General features: G+C 42.0%; 1 protein-coding gene across 1 annotated transcript in view; it reads left to right on the top strand.

The window, feature by feature from the left end:
- USP13 (ubiquitin specific peptidase 13 (isopeptidase T-3)) overlaps positions 1–18,797 on the top strand; it is a 46,839-nt gene that overhangs the window by 5,343 nt on the left and 22,699 nt on the right. Inside the window, exons 3-7 of the mRNA XM_010133598.1 lie at positions 3,970–4,095; positions 8,227–8,287; positions 15,184–15,305; positions 15,715–15,857; positions 16,059–16,243. Of these exons, the coding sequence (XP_010131900.1) occupies positions 3,970–4,095; positions 8,227–8,287; positions 15,184–15,305; positions 15,715–15,857; positions 16,059–16,243 (637 nt within the window). The remainder of the gene's footprint in view (positions 1–3,969; positions 4,096–8,226; positions 8,288–15,183; positions 15,306–15,714; positions 15,858–16,058; positions 16,244–18,797) is intronic.

The raw sequence follows: 18,797 nt of genomic DNA, 5'->3' as shown, positions 1-18,797 counted from the left end.
TTCCGGCAGAACAGACACTGAATGGAGCCCATGACTGTTCTATGTGGTTGTGGTTTTTGAAGGGAAACACTTGCATGGAAATCATGGCAGAATGCAGAGCAGCCAGTGATCGTCTGTCATAACGGGCACTTTTTACTTTGTATGTGATAGGATGAATAATCTTTTAACTCTATGTGTTTGGCTACGGAGGCTTGTGAAGAGTCAAGGTGCCGTTTTAATCTCTTTTCTGATACCTACATTTGCAGCTTCTACCCTTGTTCTAGTGGATCTAGAGCAAGCACCTGCATAGTGGACCTTGTGCCATGGTAACCGTTTGCCATGTTAGCAGGTCACCACAGCAGTGTGTTTTCATAAACCTGTTATTGTCTGAGCCACTTCAGGAGCTGAAATTGCTAAACGCTAGATTTCCCTTAGGGGGCATGGCATGGAGGTTTGGTAGTGGGATGCAGGTCATTAGTTCAACTCCAGATCAGGTTAGCAGAGTTTGAAAGCTGTAGGTGTCTGGTACCTCAAGTGTATGTGAAGTGAGGTGGTGATCTCTCTGTTTCCTTGCAGACTGGCACTTGTGTTTGCCAGACCTCTTCCTTGCTCTGTTCCTCAGGCCTGTGAGGGAGGAACTGCCGCTATTTCGCTCTCTTTCTCTGTGGATTCCCTATCCCTTTCCTTCCTCATCTTACCTCTGAAAACAAATTATTGCCCAAATAAGTAAGAGCAGCTTTTTTTTTTTTTTAAATACTTTTCTCCTGATGTGGACTGTGTGTTTCCCTCTCTGTCCACAAAGCACCTGCCATGCTGTGGCCATCTTAGCGGTAAAGAAGAGGAGGAAATTCAGGGAAGAGCAATCACCTTTACTTCTCTTTAGAGGTTAAGAAGACCAGTCTACTCTTGCATGGCCAATGATCAAGTCCTGAGGAAGTACGAGCTTCTGCCCCAACCATATTTTTGGATTGGAGTAGTAAGAGATGGCAATGTTTATACATTACTTTATCGTAAACTTCACACTCTATGACCAATACATGCTGAGGCAAGAGTAAGGGGGGGAAAAAAACCCAAAACACAGGAAAAATTCCTGGCTTTGTCTCTCAGGACAAGCTGTATTTTTCTGGTGTAAAATAGTGTCTTCAATACTTTAAACAGGTTGCTTTCCTCCAGCATAAACTTTCACACATATCTAGAGTCAATGTTGATTACAAAGATCAGCACTGGTCAGGTGCTCAGTAGGGTTCAATTTGCCAGCACAAAGCCAGTCTCAGATCACAGCTGAGTGTTCTTTGAGCTCCAATCAGGGCCTAATCCTTTATAAAACCTTCTGCAAAGGTGTCTTTTTGACACGTGCCCCTGTTTAGGTGTGATCTTTTTAGGCTGTTGAAGTGGCCTGAGAGCATAGTCTGTCCATGTTCTCCAGGAGAAATACTGTTTTGCTAGTAACCACAACCAACTTACTCAGATTCTACATTTAGCTCATATACTGAAAGTATCAGATTGTTGTCATAGGCTGCTTATCAGAAACAGTTCAGTGGTCTCCTGGATTCTCTCCAGAAAAAGAGAGAATGGTCTCCAAGAAAACAAAATTCTAAACAAAGTTCCTGAGCCCCTAGAGCGACCACACTATATGTTTTCATTTAGGCTCCGTACCTGTAGGATTCTCTTGTAGAGGACACATCTATGACTTTTACGGAAGGAGATAACAAAAAAAGATTTGGAATACAGAGTATAAGAGAAGACAGCAAAGGTGTAATGGGCCGTAAAGTAGATAAATTTGTGAAAGAGTAGTGGAAATTAAAATAAAGGTCATACATTTTAAATATAACTGGTTTTTATGAGTATTTTGAATACCAGATTTGGGGTTTCTCTTAACCACTTTATTACTTTTGGGCACAATATCTACAACTGTAGACATCAGCCCTGTTCTCAAGGCTGTGAATATTTCAAATTCAGAAGATCTGTTTGGGGTTTTTTTTTTAATAGAATCTCGGATAGGGGTTATGCAGATCAGAAGTGAGATGGCTAAATTTTGCTCTGCAGAGAAAATCATTGTGATACCTGAACATTGTGATGCTGGAAAAATTACTTCATGATCTGTGTGAAGTGTGAATGGCAGATAGTCTAAACCTTTGCTTCAGATTCTTGTTGGAATCCTGGAAAGCTCAGTGCAATTTTTTGTCCTTTAGAAGTAGGTAAAACAACAGCACTGTCGTTCATTACATGTTCATCTTTCAGCAAAATCTGAAAAGCTGAAGCTTGTGTGCATTGGTTTACACAGAGAAAGGTGAAAAAGAGATATTTTCTGAAGTCTTGGGGTAAAACATTCCCTGGTTTCCATGTTCTGTTCCTCAGCTCCATGGCTCTGCTGGCCACTGTGGAAGTACCAGTTTTTATTGGTGTCTGAGGCAGTTCTTCAGTTCTGGCTTTAGTTGTATTAATTCAAATGAGCATGTTTGAAGGAGCAACATACATGTATGGATGAAGGTTGTAGATAAGATGGAATTTTACTTTCCTTCAAGTCCTATAGAAATGCTCCATGCCAATTTTTGAAACAGACTGGGGAGAATTAACTGGGTTTAGACCCTTGTCAGGCTGTAGATGGTCTGTGCCAGGTATCAAATAAGCAACAACGGCTCAACACCATTAGCCCTTCAGCTTCCTTTTCTGGAAGAGAAGGTGGTGTATTAACTGGTGCTGGTTAGGAGAGGATTGGAGAGAGCCTAACTTGTGTCATGGCTGCTTTGTGCTCGCTGGTAGAGAGGGTCCTGGCTGGGCTCAGAGGTAGAGCAGAGGTTCCTGCCTGGCAGAGCCTTGAAGAGAGGTAGGCCAGGCAGGAGAGAACTTCTTGGTTTACTCTATTGAATGTGTTTCAGGTGTGGCACTCTCAGTGGTGTCCTGTCAAAGCAGTTGTTGCTGTAACAATTCTCAATACTTGAAAATGATTTTTATTTATATATTTATTAAATTGACTTCTAAGGTGCCGTTGGATGAATTTAGTTCATGTTGTTCTTTGGGGAATTTCACATGAGATGTTCTGTACTATCCAATAGCAAAAACACATTCACAATAGAAGGAAGGTCACAGTGCTTCTGAAAGGCTCAATCTTTGTTATGCACCACCTATTCGAAACAATACATGCTAGAGAGGGCTTGAAAAATTGATCCAACACTAATGAACCAGATGACTGAAAGTCCTCTTGGCAGTCTGAATGATGTAGGACAGATCTGGGAGCGGTGTTAAAATGGAACAAGACCCGATAACAGCCAGCATGAACACCCAGCTTTTGGGAGAGCAAAAAGTGATGGGACTCCTGCCAGGTTTTGTTACTGAAATGTCAGCATTTGTGATTAGTACCAGGAGTATATATCTTTATAATTCCTTTGTCGTGCTCTTGTCTCCAAGCTAATTGCATGAATAGAGAGATTCCCTGATAGATACTGAAGAATGTTCACAAAACGCTTGCCAATTTTCTTGTTAGTCGCTTGTAAGAGCTGTAAGATCAGACAAGATTGTCATCAGTAGTAGAAGTTGTGACTGAATCCCTGGACCATCAGCACTGCCACCCTTCTGATTTCGAATGTTGTTCTTGCAATCAAATGGCCAAAAAATTTTCTACTGTTTCAAACAAATGTCTGTGCTTCAGTATTTCTATGCTTTACAAATTTCTGCACCTACAAATCTCTGTGGACTGGGCACTCAAGTGACGTTTTTGAAGACTAGCGTCTAAACCTCCAATCTGGATGCTCGCTAATCTGTAGCTGTGAAATAACCCATTTTGGTGAATTTCTATAGGCTGAGATATGATGTGGAAGTTTCTTAGAGGGCTGATAATATAAACACCATAATGTGCTATGAAAGCCATGTTTTAAGTGCTTGCTTGATAACAGAAAGCATCTGCAATTCTTTGTTTTTTCCTGCTTGCTGGGTCCTTTCTGCCCCATTCAGTTCTTTCTGTGCTGTAACTATTTATGTCATTCCTTCTAGGATTCAGAAGGAGGTCTCTATGTGTGCACGAACACCTTTCTGGGATTTGGAAGGGAGCACATCGAAAGGCATTACCGGAAGACAGGACAGTGTGTATATTTGCATCTGAAACGACATGTGGTAGAGGTGAGACTTATGGCTTCCCATCTAACTACCTTGGCAGTTCTTGGGTCTCTTGTGCGTTTCAGACATAGACCAAACCTTGAATGACGACAGTGAAGATGTTAAGATTTGGGGCCAGGTATCGAATTCAGGTGCTTGGATCCCAACCAATCCTATTGCTTCAGTTCTGAGATGAATCAAAAGCCCTAAAGAGTCAGATCTTAAAGACGGCTTGTTGCCTGACTTCCGCCGATCCTTTTCACTGCACTCTTCTGTGTATCACATACGTATTGCCTCAGTATTATGTGCATGCTGTAGGTAACTAAATGCTTTTCTGAAACCTGCCTTTGAAATGTAAAATTTCTGTGTTCCTCTCAGATTTGGCTGGAAACTTCTGAGACTTTTTTTCTTTTGTATGAGGTTTCATCTCAGGGTGATAAAACTTCTTTTCATCCTGAGATTTCTGTACAATTAAATCATGAGCCTTAATCCTGACCCGGTCTGGGATCTAAAGCTTAGCTTAAATTAGTGCTGGATTCTAGAGCCACCCACTGCCCTCATTCAGTCTTGCACCCTCACAGATGTGGGTGGATACACACAAACTTAATTCACTGTTCTTCCATAATATCACTGCTTATCAACAGTAACTTAGAACCTGTGCTTCTGTTTGTATGTGGCTTGTCTGGCATCTTTAGAGGCTGTTAATGACTTCTGATCTGAGCTATGTGGAAGGCACTGGATTTGCTTAAAGCTCACTCTCCTGTCAGTTCTGTCTCTTATGGCAAGTTAGAGAGCCTAAAATAGCTGCTTGGAGTGGGACAGAATGCTTCATGTTTCTCATTCTACAGCAATGTTTCCCCTGGATGATGAAGGCCTTGAGTTATATAAAGTGCTCTGACACCTTATTTTATTTCCAGTAGATGACTATTCATATTTTAACAGAAGTATAGTGAGGTGGGTTGCATGTCTCCCAGGTTGAGATTAATGACGTTTGTTATAGTTGAGAATTTTCTTTCCTTGTAAGGTTGATAGCAGCATTTTCCTTCACACTGAGTTTTTGGAGAGCCTAGTCTTGTTTTAGCAACAGTTCTCCTGAGAGAATTTAACACTCCTGAAACATGATATCTATCACTAGAGACAGGTGGGCAGAAATCCTGTCAGCTTTCCTTGTATACAACTTTCTTCCAGCACATGACCTAGGAATTTTCAGTATTAAGGTAAACGGGGGTGAAAATGAAGCCTCAAAAATTCCCTTCCTGGATAAAGATTAGGCTGAAGAACTCCAAAAGGGGGAAACAAATATACGGAGTGTTGTTTGTTTGGTATTGCGTGCCCCTTTGCTTGAACTAGTTCAGTGATTCCTATTTTTCTCCTTGTGAATCATGATGTAGCAGAGGGGTCTGGCCTCTGTGTTTGAAGGTGACACCCTGGTGACACCCTGGTGCACTGGGTCATTTGGTAGGAAGCAGTGTCTGACTGTACAGTGCAGGTGAAGGTTGTGTCATCTAGCATGTATAGATAGGGTTCGTCATACATCATACATTAGCTGCGGATGTTGTTTACCATGACTGTTTGCTTCTTATGTGCTATCCGTGTTTTCCTTTGAGCAGTGTGAAACTCCAGGCCTGCACTGGAGCAGTTTTATGAAGTGTCTGGCACTTGTGGCATTGTGATTTTGTTTTTTTAAGCCAAGCTTTTGATGGCGATAGGATACAGTAAAGCCAAAGGCATTGGATATGCTATCTTAAGATTCTTTTAGTGAGGCTGCTGCTCTTGCTTGTCGTTCCCTTGGCATCGTTCTTGCAGAATGCACTGCATTGCCGCAGAAATCCTTGTTTGCTTCCAAAGGTGTTTGGAATAAGTACCAGTTGTGTATCTTGTCACAATTCAGTTAGAAAATAAAGATCAGATCCTCAGCCTGTTGGCTGGAGTAGAGCTGGACTATCTGCCAGTGGCAGATCAGCACCAGAGGTGTCTGCTGAATCATCAGAAACACACACAAGTTGTGGAGCACCCTCTGGTACAATTCCTAGCTACATCAAGAAAATGGTTTTTTTTTCTTTTTTCTCAGAGTTTCACTCTTCAGTATTTTTAGATCAGCCACCTTGCTGTAGTGCATGACTTGTGTACAGCTGCCTGGATGGTGTTCAACCCTGGAAAGCCTGGTGCTATAGTGGTACCTCACCCCTGTTGAAAACACTGGGCAGAGAAGCATGAAATTTCCTACAGCCATGGGTTCCTGGATTTTATTCAGGGATGTTATAAAAAAATGTGGCAACGGTGCAGTTAGAGAACACAGAATAGGCTACACTGACACCTCGAATGAGAAGCATCACAAATGGGATTTAATGCCACTACTGATGCATTGTGTGGTCTCCCATTCGCTGTGTGTGTCATATCTGTGAGAAGCCAAAATTTTGTGAATGGGGAACGTTTTCAGTGATTTCTGACAAGCAGAGAAACAAAGTAAAAAAAAAAACCTGTCAGGTTCTGGGTTTTTCAGGAGTATTGAGCATCTGCAGTTCCAGTTAGGATGTGTTCAGCAGTTTGAAAAATCAAGCTGAAGTATTTAATGTCAGGCTGGCAGTGATAAATGCTCCATGTGAATTCTTCCTCTTTGAAATCTCTAGTCGTGATGACTTTCACAATGTCCTGGTTGGTGACATCAGAATTCAATTGGAACTTCCAAGTATTTGGAACATTTCTTTAGTTCTGAAGGTATAATCCTTGGAGTATGTGTAATCTATTTGTAATATATTTGTGACTGGGTTCTGTTGTGTTTTGCTGCTGCTTTTTTAAAAATAGATCTGGATTCTTGGCTACTTCCTTTCCACTTGTTAAATTCCAGTAGTATTAAGGAAAAAATGTTCTGTGCTTGTTGTTTTAACTTCATTGAGGAGGGTTTTTTTAAGTGCTGGAGTTGCAGCCCCGACTCCCTTTCCCTAAGGCTCATGTATATGGATAATAGGGTCTGTTCTGAAGTGCAACTAAGGAGTGTTGGCATCTGCTCTTTCTAAGAGTGGAAAGCTTTTCTATGATGCATAAGACCTCACTGATGATTCAAGCAATCTGCTTTGGCCAAAGCTTTATTTACATGGTGAAGGGAACCACCCAAAATATGTGACCCTGTCACCTACCAAGGAGCAGAGGCAAACATGAACTTTCCCTCGGCTGACAGGTTCTTGGCTGGTTTCTCTCCACCTGTTGTATCCCAGTATTTATTAAAAAAAAAAATGTTGCCTAACAACCTCACCACTTACACAAGCATTATAGACTACATAATGCATCGTGTTGGCGTTATAGCCACAGAGGCTTACTTGATTAAAGTGGATTTGATTTAATGGTGCCTGTTAATAAACAGCTTAAGCAGCAAGTGCATCGACTTCTTTATTTCCTCAGCCACTAGCGTTTTCCCCAGTAGTTTGAGGTATTTTGATCTGGGAAAGTAGTGCTCAAAACTGAATGTCATCACTTGGAAGTTCCAGTTCTCTGCTGTGAATCTTAAATGAAAAAATAAAATCCTTCCTGAACAACTGCTTGGGTATTGTCAGGTTTTCTCCATACTTTCTAGCATTAAGACAGCATGGTGGTAACTGGGATTGATCTTAATGGAAGCAGCAATAGATCCTGATGGAAAGGGCATTTTTTTCTGGATAGAAGAAAACTAAGTGAACTAATAGATCACAGCAAAGTGGTCATACTGGAATTATTTATGAAGAATTGAATCTTTTATGCAGAAAATAGCCTTTTCTTCCCCTCACTCATTCACCTTTAGACAGTAAGAAATACTGTAGGGGATCTAGCGGTGAGAGGTCTGAGTGATGCTAGATGTCCCTGACTTGTTGACAGAACAGCGGTTGCTTGCAGTGACCATGAGACATGCTCTGCTTAGTTGCTCGCAGAGTAAAGTCTGCAGGGTTCTTTCTGATGGTGGCTTTCTCACTCCCCGGGGGCAGTAAGCAGTGGTGAGTGGAGTCCCATTGTCAGAGGGGTATGAAGAGGATGATTCACATCCTTGCTCAGCGAGGTCTGTGATTTAATGAAAGACTGTAAACAGGTAGATGTGTGTCAGAAATGGTGATGGCGTGGGGTTATTGCTGATTTACTGTTGTCTCACGTTGATGTTTTTTTAATTGTTTCTTTCTCTATTTCCAGAAGGTACCGGGGGCATCTGGTGGAGCTTTACCGAAAAGGAGGAATGCTAAGCTATTTTTAGGTATTGTGAACAGCTGCTTTAACACAGTCCTTTTCTGACCCTGTCTGCAAATATACTTGCATTCTGTCCACCATTGTGTCTGGCTTCGGGGCTCCTTGCAGGTTTTCTTCTTCTGTTGTGTTTTCTTTTTAACTTTTGGTTCTAGTTTTTAACGTTGGTCCAGACAAATCAGTAATTCTTAGCAATTTTCATGCATATTGAGAGATATGTGTATGCATACATGAAACATTTTAATCTAAAGTAGGCCATCAATTATTCTCAAACAGCCTAGGGTTTGATAGGCATTTTTTGACTAATTCTGTCCTTTCTCTTTCTCTGCAATTTCCACAAAGCACCCTTTTATTAAAATGTTTATCCGTACTTGATGTTTAGATATAACATGGCCTCAAGTGTGCCGCTGTTCTGCTCAGCAGCTCATCATAGGAAGGGTTGTTACCATTTCAAAGCTGTTACACAAGGAAGTATTCTTAAGTGATAATGTAGTCTCTCCTGTAATGAATCATGAGCACCTCTTACCAATTCTTACTTGGCTGTGCACGCAGTTATTTCTCCTTGCTTCATGGAAGGTAGTTTTCTTACCATGTCCATTTCATGCAATATCCATTGATTGAGATTATCCAGAAAACCTAAGGGCCTCATAAATATGGATGAAGGGAATGTGATGCAAAGCCTATATTCTCCCTCCTCCCACCACTTATGGTATTTCTCTGATTCATCTATTATTTATTCTTTCACTATTCATAGCAAATAGTGAATTTTTATTCTGGTAACGGAGAGGTTAAATGTTTTCTTTACAATTGCCAGCTCTTATGGCTGAAGGGAAACAATAGCACAGCCTACCTTTGGAATTGCTTTGATCTGTGGAATATGTCCCTAAGAGGCCTGTGCAGATTGTGATCGATTAAATCATTGTTAATATCTGGAGTAAGTTTTGCAAGGAGGATTTAGGAAGAAAGTCTTGAGACGAGTCATAAAGAAATGAAACTCCTTATGTAGGAAGAGACTGTTAAGTCGCAGATGCTGGTCAAAATGCCATTTAGATTGAAAATAATGCTTGTCACTGGATGATTATGAAATAGTTGGATCCGAAACAAAGCTGGCTGCAATGCAGCAGTGGTTGTAAAGTGTTAGCACTGTGAGTGTAAACAAGACGTACAAAAGCACGGTCAGATTTTAGTCTTGCTGATCTGCAACATACATTTTGGGGCTCCGGTCCTTGTGGTAGGCCAGCACACAGTGCACATGGCATAGTGTCTCATGTGCCATGTTGGAGTCCTCAGATTCTGTCCTTGCGCACAAGCGTTTTGTTACTCCTGAGAACTGGTGCAACAGTTCCAGGTGTCCTGGTCAAAGGGATCTTCTGAAGGTGGTGCAGTTTTGAAAGTGTATCTCATCTGGTATGTTGTTCTGCTGTAGTCCTCTTTGTAGCCTCTGCTGACTGGGGGTAAAATGGTATCAACTCTGTTGATACAGGTAGCATGGAGTAGTATCCTCTCTGCATTGTTTTCTAGGTTAGTTCTGAGGAAGAGGTGGTCTGAATAGTTGTCTGAAGATGTCAGCTCCGTTGCCAGCAGCAGTGAAAGAGTGAAGCAGAACATCAGGCGTAGAGCAACATCTTATGTTTTGTGGTCTTTTTGCTTTATAAAGAAGTGAACCTCTCATCTGTTGGTTCATGCCGGAGCCTGGACTCGGCTACACAGAGCTGGCAGAGTGGCTGTCATAAAACTTGTCCTGTAGACAGATGTCCTGTTCCAGATCAGTTACCACAGCAGTATCTGCCAGTGCGGTGAGTTGTGTGAGCTGTTTTGAGCGAAGTCAGGGCTAACTTAGACCATCAATTAAAACTGTTTTGAAGTACTCACATGAACAGCTCTGTAAGCAGAACTGTGAGGATGGTAATTGCTGGTGAGATGAGTGTCAGTGAGGAGCAGTATCCATGACATGCAGGCTGGTCTCGGAGAAGGTCTTGGAAAGGAAGAGAGAACATCCACTTAATCTGCGAGAATGTGTAAACTTGATGAGCTTTACCTGAATGGCATCTGCCTGCCTACAGCAGCGAATGCACTTATGAGTACTATTTCCAGGTGTAAAGACCATTCGTAAGAGTGGCCTGCCTGGATTTGACCACAGCTCCACTTAGCTCTCCTAGATTTCATAGCAGCCAGCAGCAGAACCCTGTTTTCAGTAAGGGTGGTTTGTTTGGTAACAGGACTTTCACCAGGAGTGGTTTAAGTTTGTTTTTATAAGTAAGTATATATCTATGAATAGGAGGTTGTGATTTAGGAGAATTTGAGTGTTCCATAATGCTATTTTTAAATTTTAGCCCACTAAAGTTGTGCACGTTCCTCAGCAGTAGCAGTGGAACTGACTCAACCATGAAAAACCCTTGGTGCTTTCTGGCTTTGCCATTTAAACTTGAGTATAGAATGATGAGCAAATACCTTACACTAATAAAAGTCTTACTATAAGTTTCCTGGTTTAGGTAGAACTGTGGAAATTAGACTAGATAAACAAAGGCTAATGCTGCTAACAAAATAGTTAAGAAATTGAGTTTTGGTGGCTTAGCTTTGCTTGTTTAACACAAGACTGTGCCAGAAATCCAAGGGCTGAGGTCTGTATCTAGCAATAAGAGCAGCATACTAATGCTTTGGAGGTGTAGCAAGCAATTCGAATGTTATTTTACAAGTAGTGAATGACCAAAATGATCCTAGCAGAAAGTTTTGCTTTTCCTTTTGCCACAAAGGAGAACCTTGTGACTGTAAAGGGAATTTTTTTTTAATTTCTCCATTTTTACAGTTCATCTGATGAGGTCAGTGTTTTAGATGTGCCTGAACACAAGTGAACTGAATAGCTTATAGTTGCAATTCATTTATTTAGAGGCTTCAGGAAGAAATAAAGATTCAGTCCTCCACTTCCAAGTCAATTCAGATTTGTCATTGCTTTCAGTGAGAGCAGGGTCAAGCCCAGATTCCTAAGATGTCTTTCTAGGGTTTCAAAATTAGTTGTAGCTGCACTAGTCAACATCCTCATTCAATTTTCCTGTGTGTATTCCCTTTCATACACACAGAGACACATCCATATGCACAGGAAATCCTGTTTGGGGATCCTGCCTGGAGTCTCCTTAGGCCATTTTTAGTGCAGTCAGTTGGTAACTTGTCTACATCTGATCTGGGCATGTCTATTCCTCCTCTTCTTCCCCTCTGGTGGGCTGGTTTACAGTACTCTGTCTTCCACTTCCAGCTGCTGTTTTCAGTCAGTTCAGCAGCAATGTATTTCTCACCGTCACTAAAGTGATGCCTGTGAGCTGAAGTAAACTTACTCTACTGACCACTTGCCCAAAATAACAGTCAGTCAAGCCTTTGTTTTAATGTGTCTGTTATTTTGCTTTGCCTGTAGTCCTGGCCTCCCAACACAACACTTACGCCCTATGGACACCTTGTTTTAGTGACCACAGTGTTTAATAGGGGCTCTGAGGAGACACCGTAAAGCTGTTAGTCCACTGCAAGGGGAGCGATGTCATAATTCTCTGTGGACGTTCACCATCAAGCTGTCAGATCTTTAAAAAGGTTACAGACTGGTTGTCTTGTGGCTCAGTCTTAGAACTGAGTAAACCCCTTTTTTTTGCCCAGAGCTGCTTCTACTCACAGTGCATCTTGAACATCCGTGTCCAAGAAACAGCTCTGTATAAAGTACAGTTCTTGGAAGTTCCTATGTTTCAGTGCCTTTAGCCTTACGGTACTTTTAAAGCAAATACGCTCCATTTTCAAGTAGATTTCCCTCTGCTTGTCTTTCATGTAGTACCCTTATTCCTCTCTCAATTCTGTGCTGGTTTTGAAATCCAGGCTTGAAACTGGCTGCAATCTGTGCATGATGCCCTATGGCTATGGGGTCAATTTCTGCTGTGATTTAATGTGGGCTCCATGGCCTTCCAAAGTAATAGTCGTCTGTTTTTATTGTATCTATCTGTGCTCATGCTTTCTTAGCCATGTTGGCCCTTGCACAGCACAGAAAATAGAATGCAGGTAGAACTTCTTACTGAACTTAGCAGCTATGGTTCTCAGCGCATAGAAGCCAAGATTTAAAAATATGATTAGTGGTTTGGGGGTTTTCAACTGGTCACCATTAAGGCAACAAAAGGGATTAGTCTATATGGTCATCTGCTGTATCTCAAAGGATTTCAGCTAGTGACCTTAGAAGTCCTTTCCACTCTTTGGTACTGCATCTGAACCCTGAGGAACTGTCTTCAGAGTGATAACTGCCCAAAAGCACTGGTGTTCCTTTTTAATTCCCATTGGGAGGGAGTAGGTGTGTGGAGTGGAAGCACGCCAGCTTTGCAATGTCACCTTAAAAACTGGAATTGCCAGTTTTTTCCCTTTTTTCCCCTGGAACCATTGCGAAGTGGTGTGTGTCTTTCTTTAAAATAAGAGATGTGACAGACATCCAGAATGCCATGCTGACGGGACATGGTTTTCTGCTTTTCTGGTAACATGAATGGTATGAAGCCTGAGAAGGTAAAAAGGAACTTTCCTTCCCTACCCATTGCAGACAAAGGCTGATGCTCCTAAGCATGCGAAGTCCTTAGATGGCAGCAGATGATTGCTAATAGGATACTCAGTCTGTGATCCCCGGATCACTGGTTCAAATGCAGGTCAGGTCAGCAGTAAAGTCAGTACTGTCTGGCTTGTGAGATAAGCTAAAGCGTGTGTCCGATTTTGAACCCAGGCAACCGTATCACTGCTGTTCCTGTATAGCAGACTGTAAATGCCTTAAACCTAATGGCAGTATTGTGAGGAAATGAAAGTACCAGCAGGTCTCAGACGTGTCTGTGGAGAACAGTGGCTGATGGGAGCTGTCCTCAGGTTCCCTCTGGTGGCTGAGAGAAGTGAGTGACTTCAGGCCCCGGAAGAGAAGTTTGGTGCCTTTGAACCTGTCTGAACATACTCTGAGTCTTTATCCTCTCTGAGAAACTTCTGTTTACGGGATGGTCAGTACTTCTGGCTTTGCTGTACTGGCCATCATCATATCTCTGGGCATTCAGTGAAAATTCTCTGAGATGTGTTGCCATATATATCGTCAGCTTGGACATACTCAGGATCTTTGCTTCACAGAGCGAAAGATGTTACTGTTGCAGACTGCCTCTGTTGAGATTCATTCCTGTGTCAAAACATGGGATCCTAATGCAAACTGGGAAAGAAGCATGGAGTAAAGTGAGGTCACTGGTTATCTCTTATGCTGCAGTACCGGAAGGGATCCTTATGAAAATAGTGTGATTCAGGCAATTAGTAATGAGTTAATATTTTCTGTATGAACATCATGCTTTTGCTATTAGAAAATATCCTTGTCTATATTCAGCTCATGACAAGGGGCTTTTGTCGGTTGCTGCTGAGAAAGAGGTCATGCTGCTGGAAGTCACTGACAGTGGGTGTTGTCACCCCTCAGGACTGGCTGGTGCAGCAGGTGAGGCAAAAATTGAATGGAAACTGGATTGTGTTCCTCTCAAGAGGTGGTCTTTCCAGGGCAAGTTAAAATGTATTTTGATACTTGTTTTATTACTTAGGACATTCAGGCTGTTGCTGCCCACTGGGTAGGCAGAGAGCTTAGTTTTCTGATTCTGTCCTCTGTCCTGTCATCCTCTCCTCTCTCGCAAATACGCATCTGAGATTTCAGGCATTCCCAAGGTGCAGTCGTTGCTGCCGAGGTTCATTTAGTATTTAGTGTCTCATTAAGCGTTAAATACTTGGAGTGAAAATAAGAGCCAGCTTTAGCTACTGTTAATGCATCTTCTTTCTTGGTTGAACCTTATTGTGTCAGTGACTGTCTGGTACATCGGAATACAGTAGATTCAGCATCTCCAGGTGGGAGAAGGATCTAGAAGATCCCATCGTTGCCCGGGATATTCTTGCAATTAAATCTTGTGAAATGTCTGACACAACGTGCACGTGTTTGGTCTTAACTTCTTCAGTTGTCCTGGAAAGAAGTGAGCAAGATTTTAACTCGGTCTTGTTCACCATGGGGTAATTTTTTTGACGAAGCCAGAGATAAAAACACTGGCTGTTTATTTACTTGTATACCCTTCTGGCTTCTCTCTGGGTCTGCTTACTTCTAGACAAGCATTTTAGCGGATGTGGCTTGATTAAGGCTCATGTTTAAGCAAAATGTCATCCTTACACTGGAATGAGAGTGTGCACAAACGTTATGAAGGTGTGTTTGATAATTATTAGTGAGTGCTTTTTAAACAGATGGTTACATTGGTTACAGAGTGGAGTTAGCAAGAGAGGGATAATGCTGGTATAACTGTACTTGCTGTAGTTAATTTGAAACTGTGGATGACATGTGGGAATACTTCCACCCATGAACATCTTCACAGGAGGAAGGCCACAGGTTCACGATGGATAGGAACCATAGCATGTTTCATCCAGGTCTGTGATCTGTAAAATATGGGGGGCTGAAACAGAGGTGCATTATCCCTGCTCTGCAATTTGGGTATGGTTAATGTGACCTCCTCTCAATATTGTGGAGCGTTTCAAGATCCTTGTTAAAAGGTACAGCAATATTACATCCTGGTTTTGTCCAAGATGAGCAGAATTTTGTTAGCTGTTGCCCAGAATGTGATGTCTGCAACAGGGCACTCCTTGGAGAGGGGCGAAATCAACCGTGTCTGTTACTGGGGATGAAAATAAGATGGAAATCGTGGTCCTCAGAACATCCTCTCACAGGATGGTCGGATTTCAGTTTAGAACAGGATTTCACAAACATTTCTAGCCAGAAGAAACTACTGGCAGTGTACAACTTGCAGGCTGGTGCCAGGCAAGCAATGCTTCATGGTTGTACCTTGCCACAATTTAGGAACCTTGATCCCAGGACAGTCTCCTAACATTCCCCATCTTGTTTTCCAGATCTGGAGACAAACAGTGATCTCAACAGTGATGATTTTGAATACGAAGATGAAGCAAAACTTGTTATATTTCCTGATCACTATGAAATCTCATTACCCAATATAGAAGAGTTACCAGCACTGGTCAGTGAGTGTGTGCAAGTGGTGCTAGGAATTTCTTCCCGCTTCAGTTTTGATCAAGATGGTGCTTTGTTCTCTTACGTGTGGTGCTTGTTTTTACATAAAGATTCTTCCTAACCAGTTCTAGTAGAGTCAGTCATTTTTAAAAGTCTGCTTTTACCTCCTGTAAATCCTCCTGTTTTCCCTTACTATGATGCCAGCTTGTCCCAGGGAAGTACACATGGTACATGTCATGCTTACTCTTCTGCTAAAATAACAGCAACTGCAATCCAGAAGATTATGTGCATATTTAAGTATATAAATAGTCTTACTGATAGCCTGTTCTGTATGTGGTTAGCAATGGGCTGAATGCCAAGTTCTGTCCAGTCACTGAATCATATTAGGTTTTGATTGACGTACATTTGTTTTCCAGGTGACGATCGCATGCGATGCATTCCTCAGTGCAAAATCGCCCTACAGGAAGCAGGACCCTGACTCCTGGGAAGAAGAGCTACAGGCATCTAAACATGCCAAAACACTTGTACAGTTAGACAATGGTGTTAGGATTCCCCCGAGGTGAGGGTGATAAGGTTTGATTGTTGTAGGCTCTCTAATACAGTCCAGAGCAACAGAACTAAAGCCAGCAACTCAGCCAGCAGTTCTTCTGCATGACTCCAGGCTGAGTGTGTGTGTGTGGTTTGACCTACCATAGCTGGAAATACAGGACTGGTTCCTGCCCTACTTATTTCTGTCATTTATTCCTGTTTTCTCTTGCAGCGGCTGGAAATGCTCGAAATGTGACCTGCGGGAGAATCTGTGGCTGAACCTGACAGATGGTTCTGTGCTGTGTGGCAAGTGGTTCTTTGATGGCAGTGGGGGGAATGGGCATGCAGTGGAGCACTACAAGGAGACAGGTTATCCCCTGGCAGTGAAGCTGGGAACCATCACCCCTGATGGAGCAGGTCAGCCACCTGGCAGGGTCTGAGACAGGATATCTTCTGTGCATGAGACTAACAGTGTATATCTATTACCTTCTAGTGCAGATGTTTGAGAGAGTGGTGTGGCGAGGACACCCTGTAAGTCTGTGAATCTTAGCTGGAGTGGGGGGAATGACACACGCACTCCAGACAGAGAAAGCCCTTTTGGTTCTTGTCTGCTCTTTCTCTGTTTTATAATAGGTGTAAATAGGTTTTTTGGGGTTGTATAATAGTAGGTTTATAATACAAGAATGGTATTATTTTGAAAGAGCAGAATCCGGAGACACAGTATTTTTAGTTCTGCTACATTTGTTGGGGAAAATGGTTTGGTCTTAGGTAGCATAGAAACGATAACAGGGTAGTGATTTTTCAAGTCCGGAAAGTCTGTTCTTACGGTTTTTTAATCATACTGGAAACTGCTGTTTTTCCTTACCATTTCAGTAACATTTTGTTCAGTCTAATGAACATTCATCTTCATGGGGCTGCTGTGATGCCCATTTGTAAAACACCCGATGATCTTGAGAGGTGATGAAAGCTGTGGATGTGTTCTTGTTTGTGTATTCTGAGTGTGACATTCTGTAGTATTGCTGTGGAAAGGATTATGATGTGTGAGTATTGATGGAGTAAAAACATGAGAAGCTGTAAAAGTCATAAGCAAAGAGATCCTTTGCTGCAGCTATATGAAGAAATAAGAAGTGGAACAACAAAAACACGTAGCATGATTATATTTTGGTTTTGGTGTTATGACCATATGGATGAAAAATAGCTCTTTAGAGCAGCCCCTTGTTTTCTAATACATATCAGTTGAGACTTTTTCATCTTTAAGTCCTATTCAGTGTCAGGGAAAGGAGACTGTGGTCAGATTTGGTCAGCTGTGCCACAGAAACACTAAGCAAAACAAACCTCATTCTTTTCTTTCCCAGATGGAATATTATTTCCTGGTTCAAACCTGGTCTTGGGTGATTTCTATCTGAACTTCTCTAATTATTGAAGGTGCTCAGGATTTGCCCAGCTGTAGGTTTCAACGGCATCTGCAAAATGAACAGAGTATTTTTTAGTGTTTTTTTTTCAAATTTTTATTTTCTTCTCCTCTTTAGCAGCAGTACTTGTTTCCTTATGGCTGTTGTCCTTCTGCCTCCCACTGATCAGCTGCTTCCTCTCTTACATGGCCTTTGAGATAACAAAGGACAGGCTGTCATCTTTCCCTCTGAATGAGGGGCACCAGCTGTTCTCCACAGACCTTTGTTCTTCTGGGTGATGTTTACTTGGTTTCCCTGTAGAAAAGTCTTCCCTCTCCCAACCCTCCTTGTTTCCTTTTCAGTAATTATTCTCTCTGATCTATATGGCAGTGGTAATCACAACATCTCGACAGGGCTGGATGACAGATGAACTTCAGGAAAGAGGCTCTTCAGCTGGTTGTGATGCAAAGTCTGTCTGTTTTCTACTTCCCTGGGCTAGAGGGGAAGAGGCGATGGTAGAGGAGTAATAAGCACTAGTCCCTCTGCTGACATAACTTACTGCTTTTTCACAGCAGTAAGAAGAGAGGTGGTGCCAGTATTCCACTTACCTTATGTGAAGACAGAGAGAGCAGAGGAGAGCTCCTTGTCTTTCCTTGAGAAATGCATGCTGTATACATTAAGAAAGATTTCTGGGGCATTAGCCCCATTTTGTAGCATTCTGTCAACAAACAGATCTGGGGTCAGGGCAGAAATTGAACCAAGCTTCTGTTCTTGGCTTTTGGACAGGATGCATGAAAGAGAAAAGTTGCTTTCCTCAAGAGGCTGAGTACTATTCGACAGACTGTGCTGCCTCTCTTGACAATGCCATTAGATTTCATTTCAAGTTATTGTGAGGTTGCATGGTTGAAACTGTTTTGAGGAATGGAGTGGGGGTTTAGCCGCGGGTAGCCGTATCTCACAGGTACTTGAATGAGTTGCTTTGTTGAAGCCAATCTCAGCAATTGTCAAGTACTTCTTTGGGGGATCCTGTGCAACTCATTTCTTCAGGAACAGTGTTGCCATTGCCTGTTATCTTTCAGGTAGGAAGGAGTCCTTTAAGTAGGAAGGAGAGATGTCTACACAGCCAGAGCAGGTGTAAGTCCTGAGCTGTGGAAGAAAAGGAAGTACAGGTAGCATTGTCATTTTTTCTTTTCCTACCATAATATGAATAATAATGATTATTCTCTGTTTAATAATATTCTGTGTTGCCTGTCTCAGATCTTTCTTGGTATTTTGAGGGGTTGGTTGTTTTCCTCCCCTTATTCCACCCTTCTTCCCCTTTTTCACTCTAATGATACCAACACATGTCACAGTTGCTGACTTGTCTACATTCCTTATCTTCCAGAGTCTGTCTGACAGCACTACAGACCTGTGTCTGGGTGCTCTCATCATCTTTCTTTGATTTGCTGCTCTTTGATTTTTTTTTTTTGAAATAGTGAATTCTGTCTCTCTCCCATGAATTCAAGCTGGCTACGTGGCAGAAAGTACTAAAGTATACAACACAAGAGCTGGGCGTGAGCAAAAGATTAATGTGTCTTGTG

Source organism: Buceros rhinoceros, unplaced genomic scaffold (assembly GCF_000710305.1).
Source record: "Buceros rhinoceros silvestris isolate BGI_N320 unplaced genomic scaffold, ASM71030v1 scaffold40353, whole genome shotgun sequence".
In the NCBI taxonomy this organism is placed as follows: domain Eukaryota; kingdom Metazoa; phylum Chordata; class Aves; order Bucerotiformes; family Bucerotidae; genus Buceros; species Buceros rhinoceros.
Note: the sequence above shows the minus strand (reverse complement) of the source record. Positions and strands in the feature narration are given on the sequence as shown.